Source organism: Leguminivora glycinivorella, chromosome 7, assembly GCF_023078275.1.
Source record: "Leguminivora glycinivorella isolate SPB_JAAS2020 chromosome 7, LegGlyc_1.1, whole genome shotgun sequence".
Taxonomy (NCBI): domain Eukaryota; kingdom Metazoa; phylum Arthropoda; class Insecta; order Lepidoptera; family Tortricidae; genus Leguminivora; species Leguminivora glycinivorella.
Window position 1 is genome coordinate 17237420 of NC_062977.1, and position 22496 is coordinate 17259915.

At 38.9% G+C, this 22496-nt stretch overlaps 2 protein-coding genes across 3 annotated transcripts in view; one reads left to right on the forward strand and one right to left on the reverse strand.

Moving 5' to 3' along the window:
* Nucleotides 1-20: 20 nt before the first annotated feature.
* Nucleotides 21-2851, reverse strand: LOC125228122. Of its 2 annotated transcripts, none has more exons than XM_048132579.1 (3): nucleotides 2798-2851; nucleotides 1197-1253; nucleotides 21-594 (listed from the first exon to the last, which is right to left on the reverse strand). In XM_048132579.1, the coding sequence occupies exons 2-3, from the start codon at nucleotides 1245-1247 to the stop codon at nucleotides 112-114; spliced, it is 534 nt and encodes a 177-aa protein (XP_047988536.1). In that variant the 5' UTR covers nucleotides 1248-1253; nucleotides 2798-2851; the 3' UTR covers nucleotides 21-111. The 2 variants fall into 2 exon arrangements, with proteins under 2 accessions (XP_047988536.1, XP_047988537.1); XM_048132580.1 differs by lacking the exon at nucleotides 2798-2851 and adding an exon at nucleotides 2697-2732.
* LOC125228121 overlaps nucleotides 876-22496 on the forward strand; it is a 40659-nt gene continuing 19038 nt past the window's right edge. Inside the window, exons 1-7 of the mRNA XM_048132577.1 lie at nucleotides 876-970; nucleotides 2825-2886; nucleotides 8286-8382; nucleotides 14973-15092; nucleotides 16592-16776; nucleotides 20331-20448; nucleotides 21835-21967. Of these exons, the coding sequence (XP_047988534.1) occupies nucleotides 944-970; nucleotides 2825-2886; nucleotides 8286-8382; nucleotides 14973-15092; nucleotides 16592-16776; nucleotides 20331-20448; nucleotides 21835-21967 (742 nt within the window). The 5' untranslated portion in view covers nucleotides 876-943. The remainder of the gene's footprint in view (nucleotides 971-2824; nucleotides 2887-8285; nucleotides 8383-14972; nucleotides 15093-16591; nucleotides 16777-20330; nucleotides 20449-21834; nucleotides 21968-22496) is intronic.

Sequence of the window (22496 nt, forward strand, 5' to 3'; positions counted from 1 at the left end):
ATCAGACACAAACACAGACACAATAGGTAATATCTTCATTGTCTACAAATACTATAAAATAATCTTTATCTTAAAAGTTGACATTCGTTGCTAATGAAGGACGCCATCTGTTCACCAAATCTCCCGGCAGGCTCCATTCACGTATTTCTGTCCTTTGGGACAGTTGTCAGGAACAGTTATCACGTTCCCTAATGGTCCCGGGGTAGGTTCCGCTTCGTGTGTTGCAGGATTCAGAGTAGCTCCTGGTGGCTTCACTGGTTCATTCTCTGCTTTCGCCTCACGAGCAGATCTTCCTCTTGTGAGAGGAACACGATGCAATGGTTCTGTTGCAGACTCACGTCTCACTTTGTCCAGTGTATTGCTATGAGGCTTTGCTTCTTTGGGTGCAACATGTTCTATTACTGCAGCATTGGCCGCACGAGTGTCACGACGAACTTTAGAGCCCAACAGGGTTAGTTTTCCTTTAGGCCTATCGAGCACTTTTATTCCGTTTCGCCCATCAAGTATGGTATCTTTCCCATGAGGTCCGTCATGCACTTTTATTGTACCACGGCCGAGCTCGGTTGAACGTGTTACCGATCCCTCGCATAAAGCCTGTGAAATAAAAAATTACAGGTAAAAAGATACCTACGTTACGTTTAATAAATTATCACTCCGAAGCTTCAATGAAGTGTGATATTTAATCAGAAATGAAGTTATTTGAGACAAATTTGATAAAAAACCTCTTCGTAAAAAGTTAGGAAAATATAAAACTTAGCCATAGACAATATGTGTGACAGAACCTTTCAGAAAACGAGCTTGTCATTCATTCTTGCGGAAACTCAAAACTTCAACTGTCAAAAATTTTCAAAGAGTTGTGGGCAAATCTATTTATTTATTAGCCATTAGCAAAATATCGGATGCAATATGGTTTTGATATTCGTGCTCAGTCATCGAAGTTGAAATGAAAAAGAGCGTCAGTTTAGAAAAGGTAAGTCCAACATTATTATCTGTATATAAAACATTAATATTGACGGTTTTAATAGGTTCACGCTAACATTTCAAGCATGTAGATTTAGTTTCGTATAATTTTAGTAACAAATTCTTTAAATACGCATTGGGGTATGCGGAGAAGCCATTGTGAGGACCGGCGTAGGTACAATTGATGATTTTCGTCCTGTTTTGGCTGAGGCAAACTCTCATGACGAATTACTCACACTGATGATTGTCAGTAGCACTAAAACGCCAGCCAGCTTGAAGCCCTGCATTGCGAACTGAAACACACATTTGAACTCATTCAATGAGTATCTAATAATAACAAGAGTGTACCAGAACAGTCAACAAAAAACATACATAATATATACCATAACCTATACCTAGTACCTATACCTATAGAGTTAACATTTCAATTTCCATAAAAATAAAGTTATAAAAAAATAGTTACAATAGCTCCTTGGCTGATAGATCGTGCTTCATTCCGTTTTAAGTTTATATATGAATTTATTAGTAGAAAGAAACATGTTTGAGTTAGCAATCTTTTGCATTAATAGGAAACTAGTTCACATAGAATTATTTATCCTTGTCAGCAATGTATTTGCTGTATCGTCACATTCATATTAAGGTACGAATGGTGAGACTAAGGTTCATGCATGCTGGAATTGCTGGAGATAGATTGTCTTGTAATTTCAGTGTTTTATACTTTTACTATGTATGTACAAACATTTTCTACAACAGCTAATTACTTGTAATCCCTACCCCCTACAAAAATGAACTCTCTTAGGTATCAATTCGACACAAGATGGATAGTCAATTCACGTATAAGTAATTAACCGTCGCCTCATATCTCTCAAGAAGGACGGTTATCAAGTCGTCTGTATGTTTTTTTTTTATGTTTGTTCCTCGATATCTCCGACGTTACTGGACCGATTTTGAAATTTTTTTTGATTGAATGTATATGCATACAGATTGGTCCCATTTTTCTCAGAACCCAGTTCTGATGATGGGATCCTGGAGAAATCGAGGGAACTCCTCGAATCTGAAAGGCATACGTATGGTGATTTTTGTATTTTTAAAGGAACAGCATGCATTTAGGTACGGAACAGTGACATTTGGTGCAGTGGAACTGCTGATGATGGCCAGAACGGAACTCTTCAAATCTGAACGGCACGCTTATAGTGACTTTGGTATTTTTATAAGAACAGCATGCACTTTCGTCCAGAACAGTGACATTTGGTGCAGAGGAATTGCTGATGATGATGGTCAAATCTGAACCGAACTTTGCCATTTTTATAATCAAATCTGAACAACATTTGGTACACTGCTGATGATGGTCAGAACCGAACTCCTCAAATCTGAAGTGACTTTGGTATTTTTATAAGAACAGCATGCACTTACGTCCAGAACAGTGACATTTGGTGCAGTGGAACTGCTGATGATAGTCAGAACCGAACTCCTCAAATCTGAACGGCACACTCATAGTGACTTTGATATTTTTGTAAGAAAAGCATGCATTTAAGTTCAGAACAGTGACATTTATTTAACTTATGTTTGTTAAGCATATTGAGTTTTCAAGTCAAAGTTTGTCAAGCTTCGATTTCTTATAATATAATCGGATTCATGAGGAATTGAGGAAACTCCTCAAACCTTAACGTTATACGTATATTCATGTGTGTTGCCATCTAATTAAAGCATTAAAAGCAGTTTTAAAAAATACTTACACATTTCTACATAATCCAACATTCGCAAGTAGCTTTCACCAGAACCCGAAAGGCGACGTTTTTTTTTTCTTAAAAATTATTTTAATTAATAAATTACTCACAATTTATATTAGTTTCGTCGTCCCCAGATATATGATGCAGAACTAGTGTCTCATGTAAGAAACAGCTCTTATATACGCCGATTTCCCGAGTAAGTACTAATTGTTCTTCTCACATAAGTATGACGCGATAGTTGAATATGTATTGTCTTAATTTTTTATAATTTCAACCAATCACATTGAATACAAGGACGCTCAAATCCAAACAAAGTGTTAATAAACCTGGCTCCAAATGACATAACAAGATTCTTGCTAATGCTAATCACTATTTACCTTCTTTGGAAAACCGTTCTATGTCTATCGGTCTTAATATAACCAACTTAGAGTTTAAACTTTAATCAACACTTAATTCTTTTCTTTTAGTGAACCGCAGTCCCGTTTGTAATTTTGATACTTAGTATCAAAATTACAAACGGGACTGCGGTTCACTAAAATAATTATTTGTTCGATAAGGGGGCAGAATTGTTGATTAACCGCACGTGCCAATAAATATACCTGGGTGGCTAGCCGAATGGCACAAACGCTCACGAAACGCTCACGAAACGAAGCGCTAGTAGATATCTATCTCTATCGCGCTTGCGTATTGGCGCGACAGAGCCAGCGGCGTATCGCTTTCGTTTGGCGTCGGAGAAATGCCATTCGGCTACGGGGCCTGAGCAAACGAAAGATTCCAACAGGTCTCCCCGGGATGTCCCTCCGGGGACACTACAACGCAAAAAATGCGTTTATCACTGCTTCCAGTAGTTCCACAGGTGGTAAATCATCTTCATTACTAGATTCACCTACTTTTATCAATTTTAAAGCAGTTAATTTGACTATATTCAAGGTCAAATTACTTTATCTACTAGTGGATAAAATGGGTTTTTACCCGCTGGTATTAAAGGACAAAACACGTGTTTCTGAGCTAGTTAGGGGAAAAGGTTAACACTTATCGCGTCAAGTTGTTGTTTAACCGCACGTGCCAATAGAGATACCCGAGCAAACGAAAGATTTCCAACATTGAACCACGAGCGTAACGAGTTAGTTAGAGGGGCATAAGGTTAAATATTGGGTTTAGACAAAAATAATGCCTATGAGGGCTATGAGAGGGTCCTAATCCTAACAGTCATCGCGTCAAGTTGTTTAACCTTGCACGTGCCAATAAAGATGAAAGCAGGGAACCCGAGCAAACGAAATATTCTAAAATTGAACCACGAGCATAGCGAGTTAGTTAGAGGGGTAGTCGAGATGCTCCTGAATAGCTGATGTATCTTAGGATCGTAGTGGGTAATTGCACAAAAGATCCCGATGGGTCGAAGTGCATCCGCGGAGCCCCGGCAGGATTAAAATAACAGCAGTTCTCAAAAAGTTTGTACATAACCACGTCAGTAAATTTTAATTGATCCTATTTGATTTAATCCTTTTCCATAGTTTTATTTTATGAGTAACTATGGCGGTTACCGAAGACAATATTATGATCCTATTTTGTTACCAACATTTAGTGATATAACTTTATATATACTTTATATAACTTTCGATATATACAGGATAATTGTTATAATTAAGAAAATATGCATACTAGAAAACCTTAATGACCAAATAAAACTTACTAAAATCTTAATTCATGAAATAAATCTTGGTAACAAAAAAAGAATAAAAAAAAACAAATTTTTCTTTTTCCTTAATTTTTGTACAAACTTTTCGAGAACTGCTGATAAGATAGTTAGAGGGTATTAAGTTAAATATTGCGACTAGACATCTAAATGTCCGAGAGACTTGTCTCGTCAAAAAAAAATCTCAATTTCTTGGATTCCCAATATTTTTGGTACACCTCAAATCTTCGATGTTACAGCGTTATAATTGCTCCCAAGAGAAGACTCCGCAATACGCTCGAAAATTACAGTGAAATATATTCTATTGTCATTCGGCCCAAACTACAAAGGAGTTGTTCGTTTTCTGAATTGACCACCAACTGCAGTGACACCAGTAAGTCTTGTTTAGTATCTAAGATAGTACTTAATCCTAGATCGTTTATAATAAGTATATTCAGAAAACATCCCACCTCAGTTTTCTCCTGTGTACTTAATTATGGTCTTTTTGTTTTTTTTCTGACTTCACTTGGTAAGCCCTAAGTTGAAAATCGTTTGCTCATCGCGGTCGAAATGCTATTTTAAGTACAGATGGTCTTTTTTTTAGTACGAGAAGTGGTTCATTATATGCCAGGTCGAAACTTCGGAGGCTCACCTGTACTGAAAAACGTCGTACGATACACGTGCTAAAAGGAAATTCGTAACTCGTGTCGATTTAAACCACTCCCTTCGGTCGTGTTTTAATTTATCGCCACTCGTTTCGAACTTCCTTTTTTACGCACTTATATCGTAATGTACTATTATCTCTCTATCGTGCTTATATGGAAAGTACCATTTGAGAGCCGTAACGTAAGAGCTTGTCACTATATTTCTATCTTTCGTATCGGCGGGACGTGACATTGGTTAGGTAACCCCCTGATAAGTAAGTAACCCAAGCTGGAAATGCCTTCGAACCTCACGTTTACGCATTTTTCTTATTTTCATTCTTATATTACCTACTACCACCAGATTTTTCATCCTAGATAGGAATCTAAACCTTAACAGGTTAACAGGTAATATTAAAACCATGTCATGTGTAACGTCAACTAATAACTGTCAATTTTCTGTTCAGAACTTCTAAAGCCTGGCCAGAAATATAAGAGCATTGACAATGGCGCTTTTAATCTCATATACATATTGTAGTGACAGTCCCAATTTACTAGGAAGAAATTAGTTTTCTTGAAATTAAACATGTCAATACACATACCTATATTTCTGAGCATTTTTTTTTTTTTTGCCATTTTTTAATTTTCATTTTTTTTAGGGAATTTTAGGTCAATTGTACTCAGAATCACGGGTACTTTCAATCTCACTAGGAGACAAAAAGTGTCCCAGAATTTCCATACCTTTTTGTTGCTTTCCTCTTTTGTTACCCCACACAACATGTACGGAAAATGGTAACAAAATAAGAAAAAAATCGTATGGGACAATTTTTTAACTACCAGGATTGAAAAAGCTAGTGATTCTGAGTAGAAATAGAATATATTTTTTCAAAAATTTATATCACATTTCATAAAAGTGACGAAAAAAAAAAGAAATGCTCTTCTGGTCAGGTTTTAGTTGAATATTATGATGTGCTTCCAGGCTTTGTCAAACAGACAAACAGTATATCCGTGCAAAGATACAGTAGTAAGTCGTTCTATGAACAATCAGGAGACGCCGTGGTGAAGTACTGCTCAAATTCGACGTCCAGCACTGCGCATACGCATATGTCGTGGAATTATAAGGGGAAGTGGGTAGATTTAAATAATACAACTATTATTTCATCTTTTGCAGTATTTTACTATAGCACTATGGGCACTCCCGCTCCCCGCTGAAAGTGCCTCCCACCCGCTCTCGGTTACCTCATTACCTCACTCTCACTCACACAAGCATGGTACGCGTTCACCTGCAAGAGCTTAGACTGTGTGCGCAGGGACGCGCCTCTTTCATATATTTGATCGCCAGTGTCCGAGGTGTGACTAAATTATAGTGTATAAATCTTATATTTAGGTACTTATTTACATACACAAAATCCATCGTCAAAAGACTCCGATTTTCATGGAACATACGCTATTAACTATGTAATATATGTATTATTACTAGCTTTTGCCCGTGGCTTCGCACGCGTTAGAAAGAGACAAAAAATAGCCTATGTCACTCTCCTTCCCTTCAACTATCTCCACTTAAAAAATCACGTCAATTCGTCGCTCTGTTTTGCCGTGAAAGATGGATAAACAAACAGACACAAACACTTTCCCATTTATAATATTAGTATAGATTAGTATTAGTATGGATTTTCTAGCCCTTAATATATCAGGTATTATAATTTTAAAATATTGCAAAAGGTCGCAAAAGAAGAGAGCAGAGATGAGCGAAGACACGTACGGGGCAAAATTCGCGAAAGAGTTCGCTCAGACCAACCAGATAGAGTTGCCGCCGGAAAGTAGCCACCCGGAGGATTCCAGGCATGTATCGAAATATTTTTTCAGTACAGATGGTGTTTTTTTTTACACACTTCTCGCAGTGCGAGAAGTTGTTCATTATATGCCAGGTCGAAACTTCAGAGTGCCATCTGTACTGAAAAACGTCGTACTATACACGTGCGAAAAGGAAATTCGTAACTCGTGTCGATTTAAAACACTCCCTTCGGTCGTGTTTTAATTTATCGCCACTGTCGTTTCGAACTTCCTTTTTTTCGCACTTGTTTCGTAATGTACTATTTTATGTCTTTTCCCCCCTTCCGCCGCGTACGTACCTAACCATCGGTTAATTCGTAAGTTCGTAACCAAATGTCACTTGCCAGATTTATTTATACGAAACGAAACCAGTTGCGGTTCCAGAGTTTGTTTATTCTTTGTACGAAACCAGTTGCGATGATAAGTTTTACGGATTGAAAACGGTGTTTTAAAACACCGAATCCTAAACGGGCGAACTTCAGGTATACGCATATCTAATATGCACATATAATAAGTTGATAACTAATAAATAATTACTCACATTAAAATACACCATGCCTAATTTCCAAAACATTTTTGCATTAACCAATTTGGTATAATTGCGCTTGGATACAGATTAAGAATACCAGTACCTAACGCATTCGTCACATATTTCATTACAGTGATTCAAAATATATTTTATTAAATAAAAAGTTACTGGTAAATCTTAAACAAATAAAACTTAAAAATTACAACTAATGCACCTTATAAATCAAATATCTAACCTAATCAAAAAGAGCAAGCTATACCGAGTGCAAAGGTGCCCATCAAACTTGCCGCATTACCACGTTGGATGGCAATGGACAACCTTTGCACCAGGGGTTATTTCACTATAGTGACATTTGACACTTGACGCTGACAATTATGTGCCTATTTCTAAGTTGATATGTAACATCGTTACTCAGCGTCAACAGCGTTGCCTATTTGAATAGGTAATAAAGGGCGAAATGTCAATTTTGGGAGACAATTAATAGGCGAGACGACTAAAAAAACTAATTAGTCCGTCAGTTAGATTATCAAAGATTTTAGACACGTATTTTCCCTTTTTTCTCGTAAACAAAAAATGACGACGGTACAGAGCGATGACGTTTCGCGTGACGTCACGCCTAGGTGCAATTTTTACTTAGAAGTGACGTTACAAGCCCCCATTCCGGAACTTTGATGCTCTATGTCTTTGTATTTTTTCATTAATTAGAAAAAGCGAAAAACATGTGTTTAGTATTATTGGACGATCTAACTGACGGACTAAACAGAATTCCATTTTTTTATTTAATCGTCATCCCTATTGTCACTGTTGTGAAATTGGCCACAGGTACGAGCCCGCACGAGCATTGAAGGGCCTTTCTCTTATTTTGTGCCCCATCTCCTTAATTCTAATAATATTTTTAACGGAATGATATTTTTCAGCGCGGAAAGTACCGATCATGATCATGATGCCTACAGGCGTCCAATGTTTCCCTTTAAAAGCACTCCGAGTGGCAACCTAAAGGTGCAATCCAATCAGGTATTCTTAAATTATTGTCAATTATTATGATTTTTCAACTAAAGCGGCAAGCATTATTTATCAGATATGTATATTTTCTGCCATCCGGCCGGAAAGCGTCAAATTTTGGGCCGCTGCGCTAATTGAAGTCACCGCTTCCCCGCTCCGTCGAACAGGAAAACATTAGCCTTGGCCAGTAAATAAGAAAACTTCAGATCACATGCTTGATGACCTCTGCTCCGACTCGGCCGACAATTACATTTGATCTGAGTCACAGTCTCAGTCATTTCCTACCCTCTGGTACCTATATAATCTGTTATTACAGATGTACTGCATAATAGTTTTCCATCTTATAATATTTGCTCGTAAATGTTCGTATTTGTTGATTTTTTTTTAATTTGGTAATAAGTGTAATATCTCTGACTAAGACTAGGCGAAATCCAGAAAAGTGACATTTTAGTCTTAAAATTGTAACTAAAATTACTCTGTTTTTTCATGTAGCACCGTATAAATAAGATCTACAAATTAATATACCTGACATTATATTTACACCTCCGATTATATTTCCGTACATCACCTTTTACTTTGTATGCGAACAATACGTTGTTTGGAATTAATGTGTACCTACGTTCATTTGAATTGACCAATTTGTAAAGTAAAAAAATTAAGTACCACTTATTAATAATTTGACTAAAAATTTATCCTGTGTTGTTACATGTATAACTGTTTTCTGCGTTGATTTTGACATATGGTTAGTTCATGTCAATTTTATTAAGATACCTGAATTTTGTTATCTATAAAAAAAATAGCCAAGTGACTATAGGTACATTGCTGGGATTTAAAAATCAATTTTATATTTCGGAGCAACCATGGCAACAAATGAGGAACTTTTACAGAAATATGAGGAACTTCAACAACGTGTGTCACTTCTTGGAGGAACCTCTGGGCCCAATTTCATATAGGTGACAGGTGCGACAATTGTCACAAAATATTACATATGTAGAATTATTGGTTTCACCACGCTGACAGGTGCGACAATTGTAGAATACAATTGTCACGACTAACCATAGGGATAAATGTATCAAATTATTAATAGTAGTTGACTCAAATGGCAATAAGTAAATTTATTTAATGGATATTTTTATGTTTATTGGCTGACTATAAATATAAATGCCTTTGTTAACTTCGATAAAACTTATTTAAAACTATTCATTACCTAAATCCTCTCCCACCATTATATAATTTTCTTCGGTAACATTATTTATGTGTAGGTATCAAGTAGGCATTGGTTATGTGTTAGTATTTTGTTTCAAAAACAATATTGCAGTATGGATATAATAAGAAAGATGACTATCTTAAAATTGATTTCCGACCTCAAATTAGTGTTATTTGATAAATTTGATAACAAATTAACATCCGCAATGAAAATAGCTCAACGTTTGATTGAAACGGGTGTATGGCAAAGAAATAGAAATATCTAAGATATATACCTAACTTGGCACTATACTAAGTATTTAATAAGTTTGAATTATTAATTATTAAGATATATAAAATTTATTTCTTATAAACGTGAATAAAAGAAGAAAAAGTAAAAACATTGACCATTACTGCAATAAAAATATACAAATAACAAATAAAACAAATTAAAGCTATTTTAAACTAATTTAGTTAAAATGCTTAACTAAACTAAAAATATTTGAATTTGGAATTCGGTGTACCTATAAATACGAAGGTAACTCGTTCATTTAAAAACGCTCAAAGTAATTTGAGGGTATTTGTAAAAAAAAAATATTAATGATAGCTATTTAGGTACATAGTATGTAGTATTTTTTATGATACATAAGTTTAAAAACACAATTTAGTATAATAATACATATAACGCAGAGAAATCTTAAAAATATACCTAAGTACTAATAATGTTACGAAGGGGCCAATAGCGTTTACTAACAGCAACACTCTTAACTAATCATCGGTAGGCTTTATGCCCTTGTAATAAGGTACTAACATTGCTGCTGCAAAATAAATTGAGATATCCGTAGTTTGCTACAAATTTAATTTCATATTTACGTAGCATTATTGAAACTTATATCGACGGCGAAGTAACAGGAACTCCTAACGAAGTACGAAAACCTAAGTAGGAATTACTGTCACTATCACTAATAAATAGTGTCATTATACTACTCGCATGGGCAGCCATTTTGAACAACGCGTATGTCAACCACAAATTACTACAATTGTCACACAATTCGACACATCTTAATCCTCCTGTCGAGATTCACCGACAATTCTACAAATATGTCGCCTAGAAATAATAATTATTGTTTCACAACATAATTGTAATACATACAATTGTAGCAAAATGCCTGTCATGTTTGTAAGCAATTCTATAGAAAATATTTTATAAAATTGTAATTTGTCACCTGTCATCGACAATTGTCGCTCGACATATGTCACTGACAATTGTAGCCTTTTTGAAACAGGGGCCTGCTCTGCAGGTTAATGCAATTAAAGTCAAACTCCCGAGCTTTTGGACCCAACAACCAAAACTTTGGTTTGCCCAGGCTGAATCTCAATTCGATACAGCTGGCATAAAGTCAGATGGAGCCAAATACGGCTATGTCTTGTCCATGCTTGATACCACAACAGCCAAATTAGTAGAAGAGTGTATATTAAATCCACCAGCAGATAAGAAATACACAAAAATAAAAGAAGAGTTAATTAAAAAGCTTTCTATTTCTAGACCTCAAGAAATACGCCAACTACTTAATGGAGAAGAGCTGGGTGACCGGAAGCCCACAGTGTTTCTGCAACATCTGCGATCACTGGCAGGCACTTCCATGGGAGATGAAGGCATCCTAAGAGAACTATGGCTACGCCGACTACCACTGGAGGTACAGAGAATTATTATAGGCCATAAAGACCTGGAATTGGACAGTGTAGCTGAAATAGCTGATGCGCTTTTGGAGGCAGCCCCTCCTACTGCTGCACCTGCTACATTTGCGGTCAATAGTAACAATATGTCCAGTTCCTCAGATATGGGTGCTCTCATGAAGTGTATCGAGGATTTAACCACAAGAGTAGACGCCCTTAGCACTAGAGACTCAAAGTCATCTCAGTTCTCAGCCCGCTCCCAGCCTAATTCACAGACACCATCCAGATCTGGTGGACGTTGGTGTTGGTATCATAAACGCTATGGTAAGAATGCTACAAAATGCATCTCTCCCTGTTCCTGGACACCCCGTCAAGAGGGAAACTCCTCAAGCAATCAGTAATGGCGGCATCTGATTGCTCTACATCTAGCCGTCGTTTATTTGTCAGGGATTATAAGACAGGGCATTTATTTCTTATTGACACTGGGTCCGACCTGAGTTGTTTCCCTCGCAACTTACTTAAGGGAAGATATAATGCCACTACATTTGATGTTCGAGCTGCCAATGGAAGTGCTATAAAAACCTATGGCACACTTCCCTTACAGTTGGATCTTGGATTAGGTAGATTTTTCAAGTGGCATTTTGTAATTGCAGATGTTAGTGCACCCATCATCGGCTCTGATCTAATGGCCGAGTATTACCTGTTACCAGATTGTCACAACCATCTTCTGATAGATGGCAACACAAAGAAGAATATCCCGGCAACCATTGCTCAAATTAACCAACCGAGCATCAAGGCTATTGTTGCGGAATCACCTTTCTCAGAAATTCTACTAGAATTCCCTGAAATTATGCGACCGCCTGGACTTCCACGAATGGTGAAGCATTCAACAGTACACCACATCATCACTACAGAGGGTCCACCTGTATCGTGCCGCCCACGAAGACTTGCACCTCAGAAATTGGTGGCAGCAAAAAAGAGTTTGATGACATGTTGAAGTGTGGAACGGCTCGCTTATCAAGCAGCCCTTGGGCTTCACCCCTACACATGGCAAGAAAAGGTGAGCATGGATGGCGTCCTTGTGGCGATTACCGCATATTAAATTCTAGAACAGTACCAGATAGATACCCAGTGCGTCACATTGGCGATTTTGCACACAATCTGGCAGGCTCTACCATTTTCAGCACAATCGATTTAGTAAAAGCCTATCAGCAAATACCAGTCCATGAGGCTGATATATGTAAAACTGCCATAACGACCCCCTTTGGACTATTCGAGTTCCCCTTCATGTCCTATGGGCTGCGCAACGCTGGACAGTCCTTCCAGCGCTTCATGGATGAGGTTGTGAGAGGGCTTGATTTCTGCTACCCGTATATAGACGATATCCTTGTGTTTTCCAGGGACCCTGATGAACATGCCGGACATCTTCGAGCTTTGTTCCAGAGGTTGTCCAAATTTGGAGTCGTCGTTAACCCTTCCAAGTGCGTGCTAGCCGCAGATGAAGTAACCTTTCTTGGGTATCGGATAAATAAAAACGGTACATGCCCGCCAGCAGAGAGGATAGAATCACTACAAAGCTTTCCTTTACCAAAGACGGTTGAAGGCCTTCGTAGATTCTTAGGCATGGTAAACTTTTATCGGAGGTTTGTACCAAAAGCTGCTGAACTACAAGCACCTCTTATAAATGTGTTGGCATCAACACAACTAAAAGGACCAAAGCCAGTGCCTTGGACACCTGAGCTGGAACTAGCATTCAAGAAATGTAAAGAACATCTTGCCACTGCTACTCTCTTAGCACATCCTATTGATAATGCTCAATTAGGACTTTTTACTGACGCATCATCAACCCATGTCGGAGCTTGCTTACAACAGAAAGTCAATGGAGACTGGCAACCACTTGCTTTCTTCAGCAGAAAGCTTCCAACTCAACATACGAGCTGGCCAGCCTATTATCGTGAGTTGCTTGCAGTCTATGAAGCGGTACAGCATTTCCGCCATGTGCTGGAGGTACAGCACGTCACCATATACACTGATCACAAACCATTGATTTATGCCTTTTCTCAACGGCGGGAGAAACTGCCTCCGGTACAGCTCAATCAGCTCTCTTTTATTTCTCAATTTACAACAGACATAGTTCATATCCAAGGAAAGGAGAATGTCGTGGCGGACACGATGTCAAGAGTTGAGGCAATAAAAATCGAAGACGATTACGCGGAATTGGCCAAGTCTCAAGAGATCGACGACGAGCTACGTATGTTACAAGGAAATTCATCCTTAAAAATTGAAAAGATTAAATTACCAGGAATAGATGTAGAAATTTTCTGCGACGTGTCGACTGGAAAACTGCGTCCATACTTGACTCCGGCTTTCCGGCGAAAGTACTTTGAGAAGATCCACAGCCTCAGCCACCCTGGAGCCCGGGGCTCGGCCCGTTTGATGGCTGATCGTTTCGTCTGGCCTAACATAAAGAAAGAGTGCCGACAATGGGCACGCAGCTGCCTTGCTTGCCAACGCTGCAAAGTTACCAGACACGTGACTGCACCATTAGAGAAGTTCACCAGCCCTTCTCTTCGCTTACGCCACGTACATCTGGACATTATCGGCCCCTTGCCCCATAGTAAAGGTTACCAGTACTGTTTGACAGCTGTCGACAGATTCACCCGGTGGCCAGAGGCATGGCCAATGGTTGGGATAACGGCAGAAGAAGTAGCAGAAACGTTCACCCGGGAGTGGATATCTCGATACGGGGTACCCTCTGTGGTGACCACTGACCAAGGTCGTCAATTTGAATCGACTCTTTTCCATCGCCTCATGGACGTTTGCGGTACTAATCGCACACGGACGACAGGGTATCATCCACAAGCGAACGGAATGGTCGAACGTATGCATCGTCAATTAAAAGCGGCTATCATGTGTCACGGAGAGACCTGGTCGACAGCCTTACCACTGGTATTGTTAGGCATGAGAACCGCATTAAAAGAGGACTTGAACACGTCTGCCGCCGAATTACTGTACGGCGAGCCTCTTCGTCTCCCCGGCGAGCTCGTCGTTGCCCCAGAGAATACAGCAGATTCCGAGGTAACAGCTGATTTTGTTACTCGATTAAGACACCATATGAAACTACTGAGGGCTACACCGGCTATACATCACTCAAAACCGTCCTCATTCGTTTTTAAGGACCTATTAAAAACTGCGACACACGTTTTTCTTCGGGACGATACAGTGCGGCGCTCACTGCAACCACCTTATACCGGCCCATACCGGGTCAAGCAGAGACAGAGCAAAACCCTTATATTAGATGTAAATGGTAAAGAAGTGACAGTCAGCATTGATCGGGTAAAGCCTGCATACTTAGAGCCCAGTAAAACTCCTGTCCTCGCATCACCTACCATGGCTCCTGCATCTGATGTACCTACTCCGCCAGGGTCCATAGCAGGTCCCACTGGTGATTTCCCAAATTCCAGCCCTGTACCTATAGTCACTAGGGCAGGGAGGACAGTAAAACAAAAGATTAGATTAGACCTATAGATGGCATTTTAATTTTGTGTTTGTTTATACGCGTAAAATCGTTGACGTGTTATGTTAAGAAAGTAACAAAAAAATTGTTTTTTATTAATTATATTTTATGTGGTCTATTTGTCTCCGTGGGGGTGGTGTGGCGAATCGCATTTGGACCTCATCGTGTTTCATTTTTTTTATAGTAAGTATTAACATATTTTATGTCATTATTTTGTATACAGGTAGTATTTCAGTCGTCAACCGTGGGCGTCCTCTTAGCAGATCCGACACAGGCGTCAGTAAAAGTAAAGTTTGAAGGAAAAGCAGCTGGCGAACCGGATGATGACAGCGAAATTAATGACGTTAGTCCTTTTTTTTGCTTTATTTGTTTTATCTTAGAATAAAATTGAGTTACTTCAATTATAATGCCCTTATATGTATAGCTATTAATTAAGTATGTTTTTTTTTACTTATGTGGATGAATGAGTACCCTTACCACTGAATTTGGTTTCTTTCGCCAAAAACTGTAAAATACCTATAAGAAACAAGCTTGGAACGTACTTAACAGGTTAAAGGCGCTTATGATAGTATTTAGTTTAATAGTTATAGATGTAGATCAACTCATTCCTGGCACTAAAAATGGTACGAAATACTAATTTTATAGGGGAATCAAACCTTCGCCCCTACATTTTCAATCAATTTTTAAGTGTTAGGTAGGGTAGGGCTCGTCAATAACTCCGCCAACGTCAAAGCAAAGAGGATCGAGTATTATAGAGAGTTACTGTCAAAGTAAAATTTGTAATCACAGTGCATGGACTGCCATCTCTCGACACAAGCTTAAAACTTTTGAACCTCAGTTTTGACAATTTGGATCATATCAAGCTAACACTTGATATGACTGTGTTAAAATGTCAAATATTAATATTAGTGCCATCTAGCCGAGCGTTTCCCAAAGGTAACTAGGGTTGCAAAAAAACGGTTTTTTTTCTGGCTTGAAAAAAAAAACATGAAAAAAAACCGTGAAAAAAAACAGTTTTTTTTCTGGAGTATGTTTTTTTTTCTAAACTACGAAATCTCAAAATTTGCAAAGTAGTCAATACTTTTATACGGTTTTTTAGACTTAATGTTAACTATTAAACGAATTTAATCAAATAACTTTAATTTCTGGTCTTATAAAAGAAACATTTACGAAATCTGTAGTTGGTAGTTATCACTATTCGCCTCTCCACGCTACACGCAGCATCGGGAATTCCCCAATAAACGTTTGTATACTGAATGTTAATTTAAATAAAATGTACGTTATTGTTATTGAAACACGTTACAACTCACGAAAAACCGTTATTGTCGTATTTTTTGTTCATCTGAAAAAAAACCATATTTAGAAAAAAAACCATTGTGCTCTTTTTTTTTCATGTTTTTTTTCACAATTCTGAAAAAAAACATTTGGTTTTTTTTCTATTTACAACCCTAGGTGTAACGCCATCTAGGCCACCATACCTTTTTCTCTAGGGCTTTGAGGTACATTTTTTTCTTAGACTTTATCCGTCTATACGGAGTTACATATGTCTTTGGTCAAGGTTTAGAAAGGCACGCGTTTTCTGGTGACTATTGACCGGTAGGTCATACTCATACATTTTACCGTCTAAATAATCCCGATCCGTTGTACCTATATTATATAGTATTAACCTAACAGCCGACCTAGCCGAAGTGACAATCATTGACGCTACGTGGCGTACAGAAGAGGTACAGAAGAGGGGGGAGAGGTAGCTACTAGCTACAATACGCTTACGATGGGTAAGCGCTCGTGATGATATCTAGGTACCCTGGTCCACAATCCAAATGTATCAACTTCCACTTCCAGCTACCAGACGCGTGCCACAACGAATGCGGAGGCAAGCCGAAGCTATCCGAAGTGCCACATGAGAAGGGCAGGGACCTGGAGAGCCTCGGGTTCGCGCAGTTTGAGCCGGTGGACTGGCTTCGAGTCCAGTTGCCCAAGAAGCAAGACCTGTTCCAGGAGTTCTATCGACGTGTGCACAACTATGTGTGAGATGTTTAACCTTTTGTCTGAGTAGGATAATTGTAAGGCCTTTTTTTTACGTTGGGGAAATGCATTTACGCTTGCCATCCGGTCCGGGGGACCAGGGGTGATGACGGACTAACCAGAATAGGACTACCGTCTAAAACCACCAACGAATTCCGTCTCCGCCTTGGGTGGAGTGTCGCAGGGTCACTATAAGCATTCCACCACGTACATAAGTGTGTGGTCCTGTCACGGTCGCCATGTGGTGTGGAGCCGATTAAATGAAACACATGTACGTTTCCGTAGACGACTATATTAAGACTATTCATACAATGTTGTATGCAAACTTAACTCTATGTCTATACTATACTATAACATAGTATAGTATAGACATAGTATATATATAGTCCTCCACATCGATTTCGATGACGGCGACCTGAGCAATCAAAGTTGTTTTCTCATATGAGCTCTTATATGGCTGGCCAGGCCAAATTTACTTTTAAAGACTCGGTCACAATTTTGGCAGTATAATTGACCGGTCGTGTTGTATGTATACACGTAGGAGGGCTTAGGTCTTTCCTTGCGTAATTGGCGTTGTAAGTCTAACGTCGCGAGGCGGTTTTCCTCAAACGACTTAACGGATTCAAAGATGGTAGATCGCCAAGATGACCGGTTAGCAGCGAGTACATACATAGTATAGTATAGTTCTGAAAAGACATATGAAGAGATGCGGAATTGAACCCTCTGACTGGGAGAGCAAGGCAGCGCAGCGGCCGGAATGGCGGCGTCTCATACATGAGCGAGTCAGTGATTTTGAGACCGTACGTCGCACTGAGCTCGACACAAAGCGAGATGAAATTAAAGCTCGGCCGCCAACCTCCATTCCCTACAACTATGTTGCTGGTATGCTCACGTGTCCTAAATGCGCGCGAGTATTCAACAGAAAGATTGGATACGCGAGCCATCTTAGGGCACACCAGAGAGCGGAAAAGAACCTACAGTCGCTGTGGCCGAAACCGGTCAGGAGAATATATAACATAAACTACGTACACACCTCAAGTGTAAGGCCTGAGTGCACGCTTATATCACATCTCGGACACTGGCGATCAAATATATGAAAGAGGCGCGTTCCTAGCACACATTCTAAGCTCGTGTAGGTGAACGCGTACCATGCTTGTATGAGTGAGATGAGATATGGCAGGTCGGCTGTTTGCGTTTTTGACAGGCGGTAACTGTGAGGTAACCGAGAGGGGGTGGGTGACACTTTCAGCGGGGAGCGAGAGTGGCCATACTGTACGATAGTACTCTTTATGGGCATTTTCAGAATTTGGGTCCCCCCAAACTAAACTACCAGCAAACTTACGGCTCAGCCACAACATTGGGCTAAGCGCGACAGCGGTGAGCGGCGGCCATACATTGGAGCGAGACACAGCGATGGGACTTTTCATTCGCACGTATGGTTGCCGCTCACCGCTGTCGCGCTTAGACCAATGTCGTGGCTGAGCCGTTATAGTTGTCTTGTTCAATATTTACATCTGTAGGTACATACGGCATAACCGAGGTTTGCATCCTCGTTTTTGACCACCAAGATATATCAGCCAGGTTTTTACCCATAATCGTTTGATATAATAAATATTCAACATTATATCATATAATCCATACTAATATTATAAATGGGAAAGTGTGTGTGTCTGTTTGTTTGTCCGTCTTTCACGGCAAAACGGAGCGACGTATAGACGTGATTTTTTAAGTGGAGATAGTTGAAGGGATGGAGAGTGACATAGGCTACTTTTTGTCTCTTTCTAACCCCCCATTTCCCTAAAATGGGGGGGTGGAAGTTTGTATGAACCATCCGAATTTAAGGCGAGCGAAGCCGCGGGAAAAAGGTAGTGTTGGATATTTTCAATAAGATTTATTTACTGGTTTTACTTAGCTGTCGTTTTACGAATCTCGTGCGGCAAACTTCGGTTCAGATCAAACGGCTCGAACTAGCTATATACTCGAACCTAGTAGGTATTGAACACAAAACGATTGTTACAAACGTATAGTCATTTCGTCACTACTTTTAAAAAAACTTGTATCTTCGTCTGTCAATGAAAATAAAATTGTAGTAAGTATGTATGGAATGCATATAGACTTACTGCGTTTTATTTAACTAAACGGGTGCCAAATTCAATGGCAGTCCTCAAAATGTTTTATGACAATTTTGAGGAGCAGCGTAAGATGCAAACACCATATAAAATCAAAACAACTCTGGTGTAAAAAACAGTGCTTCGTTTATTCTAATTATAAATGGTTAAAAAACCCTTTTCCGAATGAATTAAAATAATTCACTGTTCCTGATCGGTTTAGCCATTATAACATCCGTTATAAATGCACTGAGACAAAGGTTGAGGTTATGTATGAACAGAGGTTGACAGTCAGTTTACATGTAAAATTGTTGCCATATATAGAATTCTTCATTAAAATAATAATTTTCAAAATTTAGTTAAAGTTGTCTGAATCTAAGGTTACGTGCCCCGTGTGCAAACACCATTTAAAAATTATATTGAACGTAAGAAGGTAAGTCATACAGAACAATTTTGTGATAAGATAATATATTATTACAATTAATAACGAATACATTCATAGCACTGGCAATCTTTTTGTATCCGTATATGATTTCCAGTGTCAAAAACAAATGTCATTGGAGCAAATTTGGCGACACGTCCACTCCGAACGAGCCTGATCGGGCGTCTGACTCAATAGAATCTGTTCGCAGTTTTGACGTTTGTATGGAAAATTTACGAAAGTTTATATTCAACATTGATTTTATTCGTTCTCTTTGTAAGGAAAAATATGAAAAGGTAATAATTCTGTAGTCCAGTTATCTAGCTTATAAAATAACATTATTTTAAAACTAAAACACGGTCGTACATATTCAAATTTATGAAGATGCCGACAGGGGCCGACCGCATTTTAGTTACAACTTTAAGTAAGTATGTATCTAAAATTGGAAGTGTTTCCTGATTACCTGATGTCGTTTAACTTCCATTTACTGTATTTTTTTTCAAAGTAGTGAAGATTTTCCTTCGTAAACATGATCGGTTGATCGCATTAGAATTATGCTGTTAAGTATGTACCTATATCTGATATAGTCATAACAATTATTAAATAAAATAAAAACTAACCCGTACATGCCCGTGTGGTAACGGGTTAAGAATTTCACCACCCCCTTTCTTCCCGTGGGTGTCGTAGAAGTCGACTGTGGGATATGGGTTAAATTGTGGCGTAGGCGAAAGGCTGGCAACCTGTCACTGCAATGTCACAATTTCGTTTTTTTTCAACCCCTTTTTGCCAAGAGTGACACTGAAACCTGAGTATGTGCTCTGCTTACCCCTTCATGGGATACAGGCGTGATTGTATGTATGTATGTATGTATGTATGTACCTATGTAAAAAACTAATAACAATATTATTCGCATGCGTCACAAGACATCCGATGACGCAGTACAAGGTGTGTTTCCCCGCCGTAAAAACTAATCTATTTACGGCAATTTTGATCAAATAGATCGATTATCGTACATTTGTAATTTTAGCAACACCGACACCATAATACACATCGGCGATGAAGAGTTCCACTGTCATCATATAGTATTACAAGTCTATTCGGCATTTTTCAACAATAACACGCAAAAGGATATCACACTGCCAGTGGTGAGTTTTGATGACACTAGTAAAGGGGCATTTTCAGAAATTGAGACCCAAAATTACTGACAGTTGTTAACAAAAATTAACTCGATGTCAGTTTAGTGACGACAATTAAGAATAAAATTAGTTTAAAAACTAACTTTTTTTGTTCTAAATGTAGATTATTGCTTATAGTTTATATAATTAACACAAAGGCAATATTTTTATTGAAATTTCATGCTTAATTGTCGTCACAAAACTGACATCGAGTTAATTTTTGTTAACAATTTTCACTAATTTTGGGTCCCAAGTTTTGAAAATGCCATAAGACGGCTTAACACTAGAGTCTTTTGAACGCTGCGTAGTCGTTCTTAAATTTGCGCCGAATCGAGCACAGTGATGAACAGGGGGCCGATTTTTGAGTGTCACGGCGTTCGAATTCAGAAAATTGTCACTGAAAATAATAGGCAATTCACCGTTTTCAACCGGTATTTTAGTGAAAGTGAGACTCAAAAATCGGCCCCGAGAACCCGGATTTTCCACGGCAAAACAAAACTGATAAAGCTACCTACCTAGATGCAGTTGCAAAAGCTCTAGAGGCGCCAGTGCACTATACTTGCCGCAATACCAAGTGGCGATTGATGTTATAATACTATCCCTTTCTATCTCACTGGGTCTCCATTAACATGAATTAGTCGCCAGTTAGTATTGCGGCGAGTATAGCTCCTAAGGCGAAAGACTTGACTGAAACAGATTGAAACAAATCAAATTACACTTGACCCATCCGAATACTCTCCGATTTATCCGAATATTTAGACAAATGGAGAAGTAATGCGACCCGTTTAGTCCGTTTTCACATTATCCGATCCGATATCGGATGTCGGAAGGATTTCAATAGAAGAAACTCAAGATGGCGCCTGTGATGTATGGAATATCGGTCCGACATCCGATATCGGATCGGGTAATGTGAAAACGCACTTAGAGTGCGTCAAATGGGAATAGCTTTGAAGTAAATTACTTCATTAGAACGAGCCAACTTAGATATGTACCATCACTGGGCACAGACCTCCAACGCTCTAGATAGTCATCGATTCAGATTGGGAAATCCACACATGGTTGCATCAGTCAAAACGAAATACTTAAGCAGCATTTAGTACGATTTCATGTTAATAAGTGTGTAGCCCCCCTAACGTTGTCGTAAAAATGTATTGCAGCCGGCGTAATCGAGCGGCAATCGTCGACGCCAAATGCCGACAGAAATGCAGTCTAGCTCTGTCGTGCCAATACGCAAGAGCGATAGAATAGAATAAACTTTATTTGTAAACACACACAAAAGAGAAAAACACACGATAGAGATAGGTAGCTACGAAAAAGCTTTGGCTACGTATCCTGATATTAATAACTGTATTGCAGGCTCGCGTGACGCCGCAGGCGTTTCAATCGTTGTATGAATGGATGATTTTCAGCGGACCAGAAAGCAACAGGGTTCTCAAACGGGATAATATACTGGCACTGTATTGCGCGGCACAGTTTCTGGCTATTAAAGGTTATTTGGATCCTACTCATCATCCTCCTTGCGTTATCCCGGTATTCGCCTCGGCTCATGGGAGCCTGGGGTCCGTTTTGACAAGTTATATAGCGTAGACACTAGTTTTACGAAAGCGACTGCCACCAGGGGCTCATTTCTCGAAGCTGCAAGTTACAATTCGCTTAACTGCTGGGTAAATCCATTCTGCTTTAAGGTTGAATATGTAAAAAATATAATATGATCTAAAAGATAATCAACCTTATAGCAGAATGGATTTACCCAGTTTTGAAGTTAAGCGACACAATTTACAGACCGATGTCTAATATGACAAGTCGGAAAGAGACTTCCGCTTGTACGTAATTTGTCACTTTCAGTTTTGAGAAATGGGCCCCTGACATTCCAACCCAAATGGTAACTAGGCCTTATTGGAATTAGTCCGGTTTCCTCACGATGTCTTCCTTCACCGAAAAGCGACTGGCAAATATTAAATGACATTTCGCACACGACATACATCACTGCCCAATCCCAAATACCTAAAGGATCAAAA

Coding starts and splice junctions, on each gene's coding strand:
- LOC125228122 (XM_048132579.1), bottom strand. CDS start 1,247: ATGCAGGGCTTCAAGCTGGCTGGCGTTTTAGTGCTACTGACAATCATC. Junction 595..1,196: donor TGCTACTGACAATCATCAGT/GTGAGTAATTCG, acceptor TTTATTTCACAG/GCTTTATGCGAGGGATCGGT.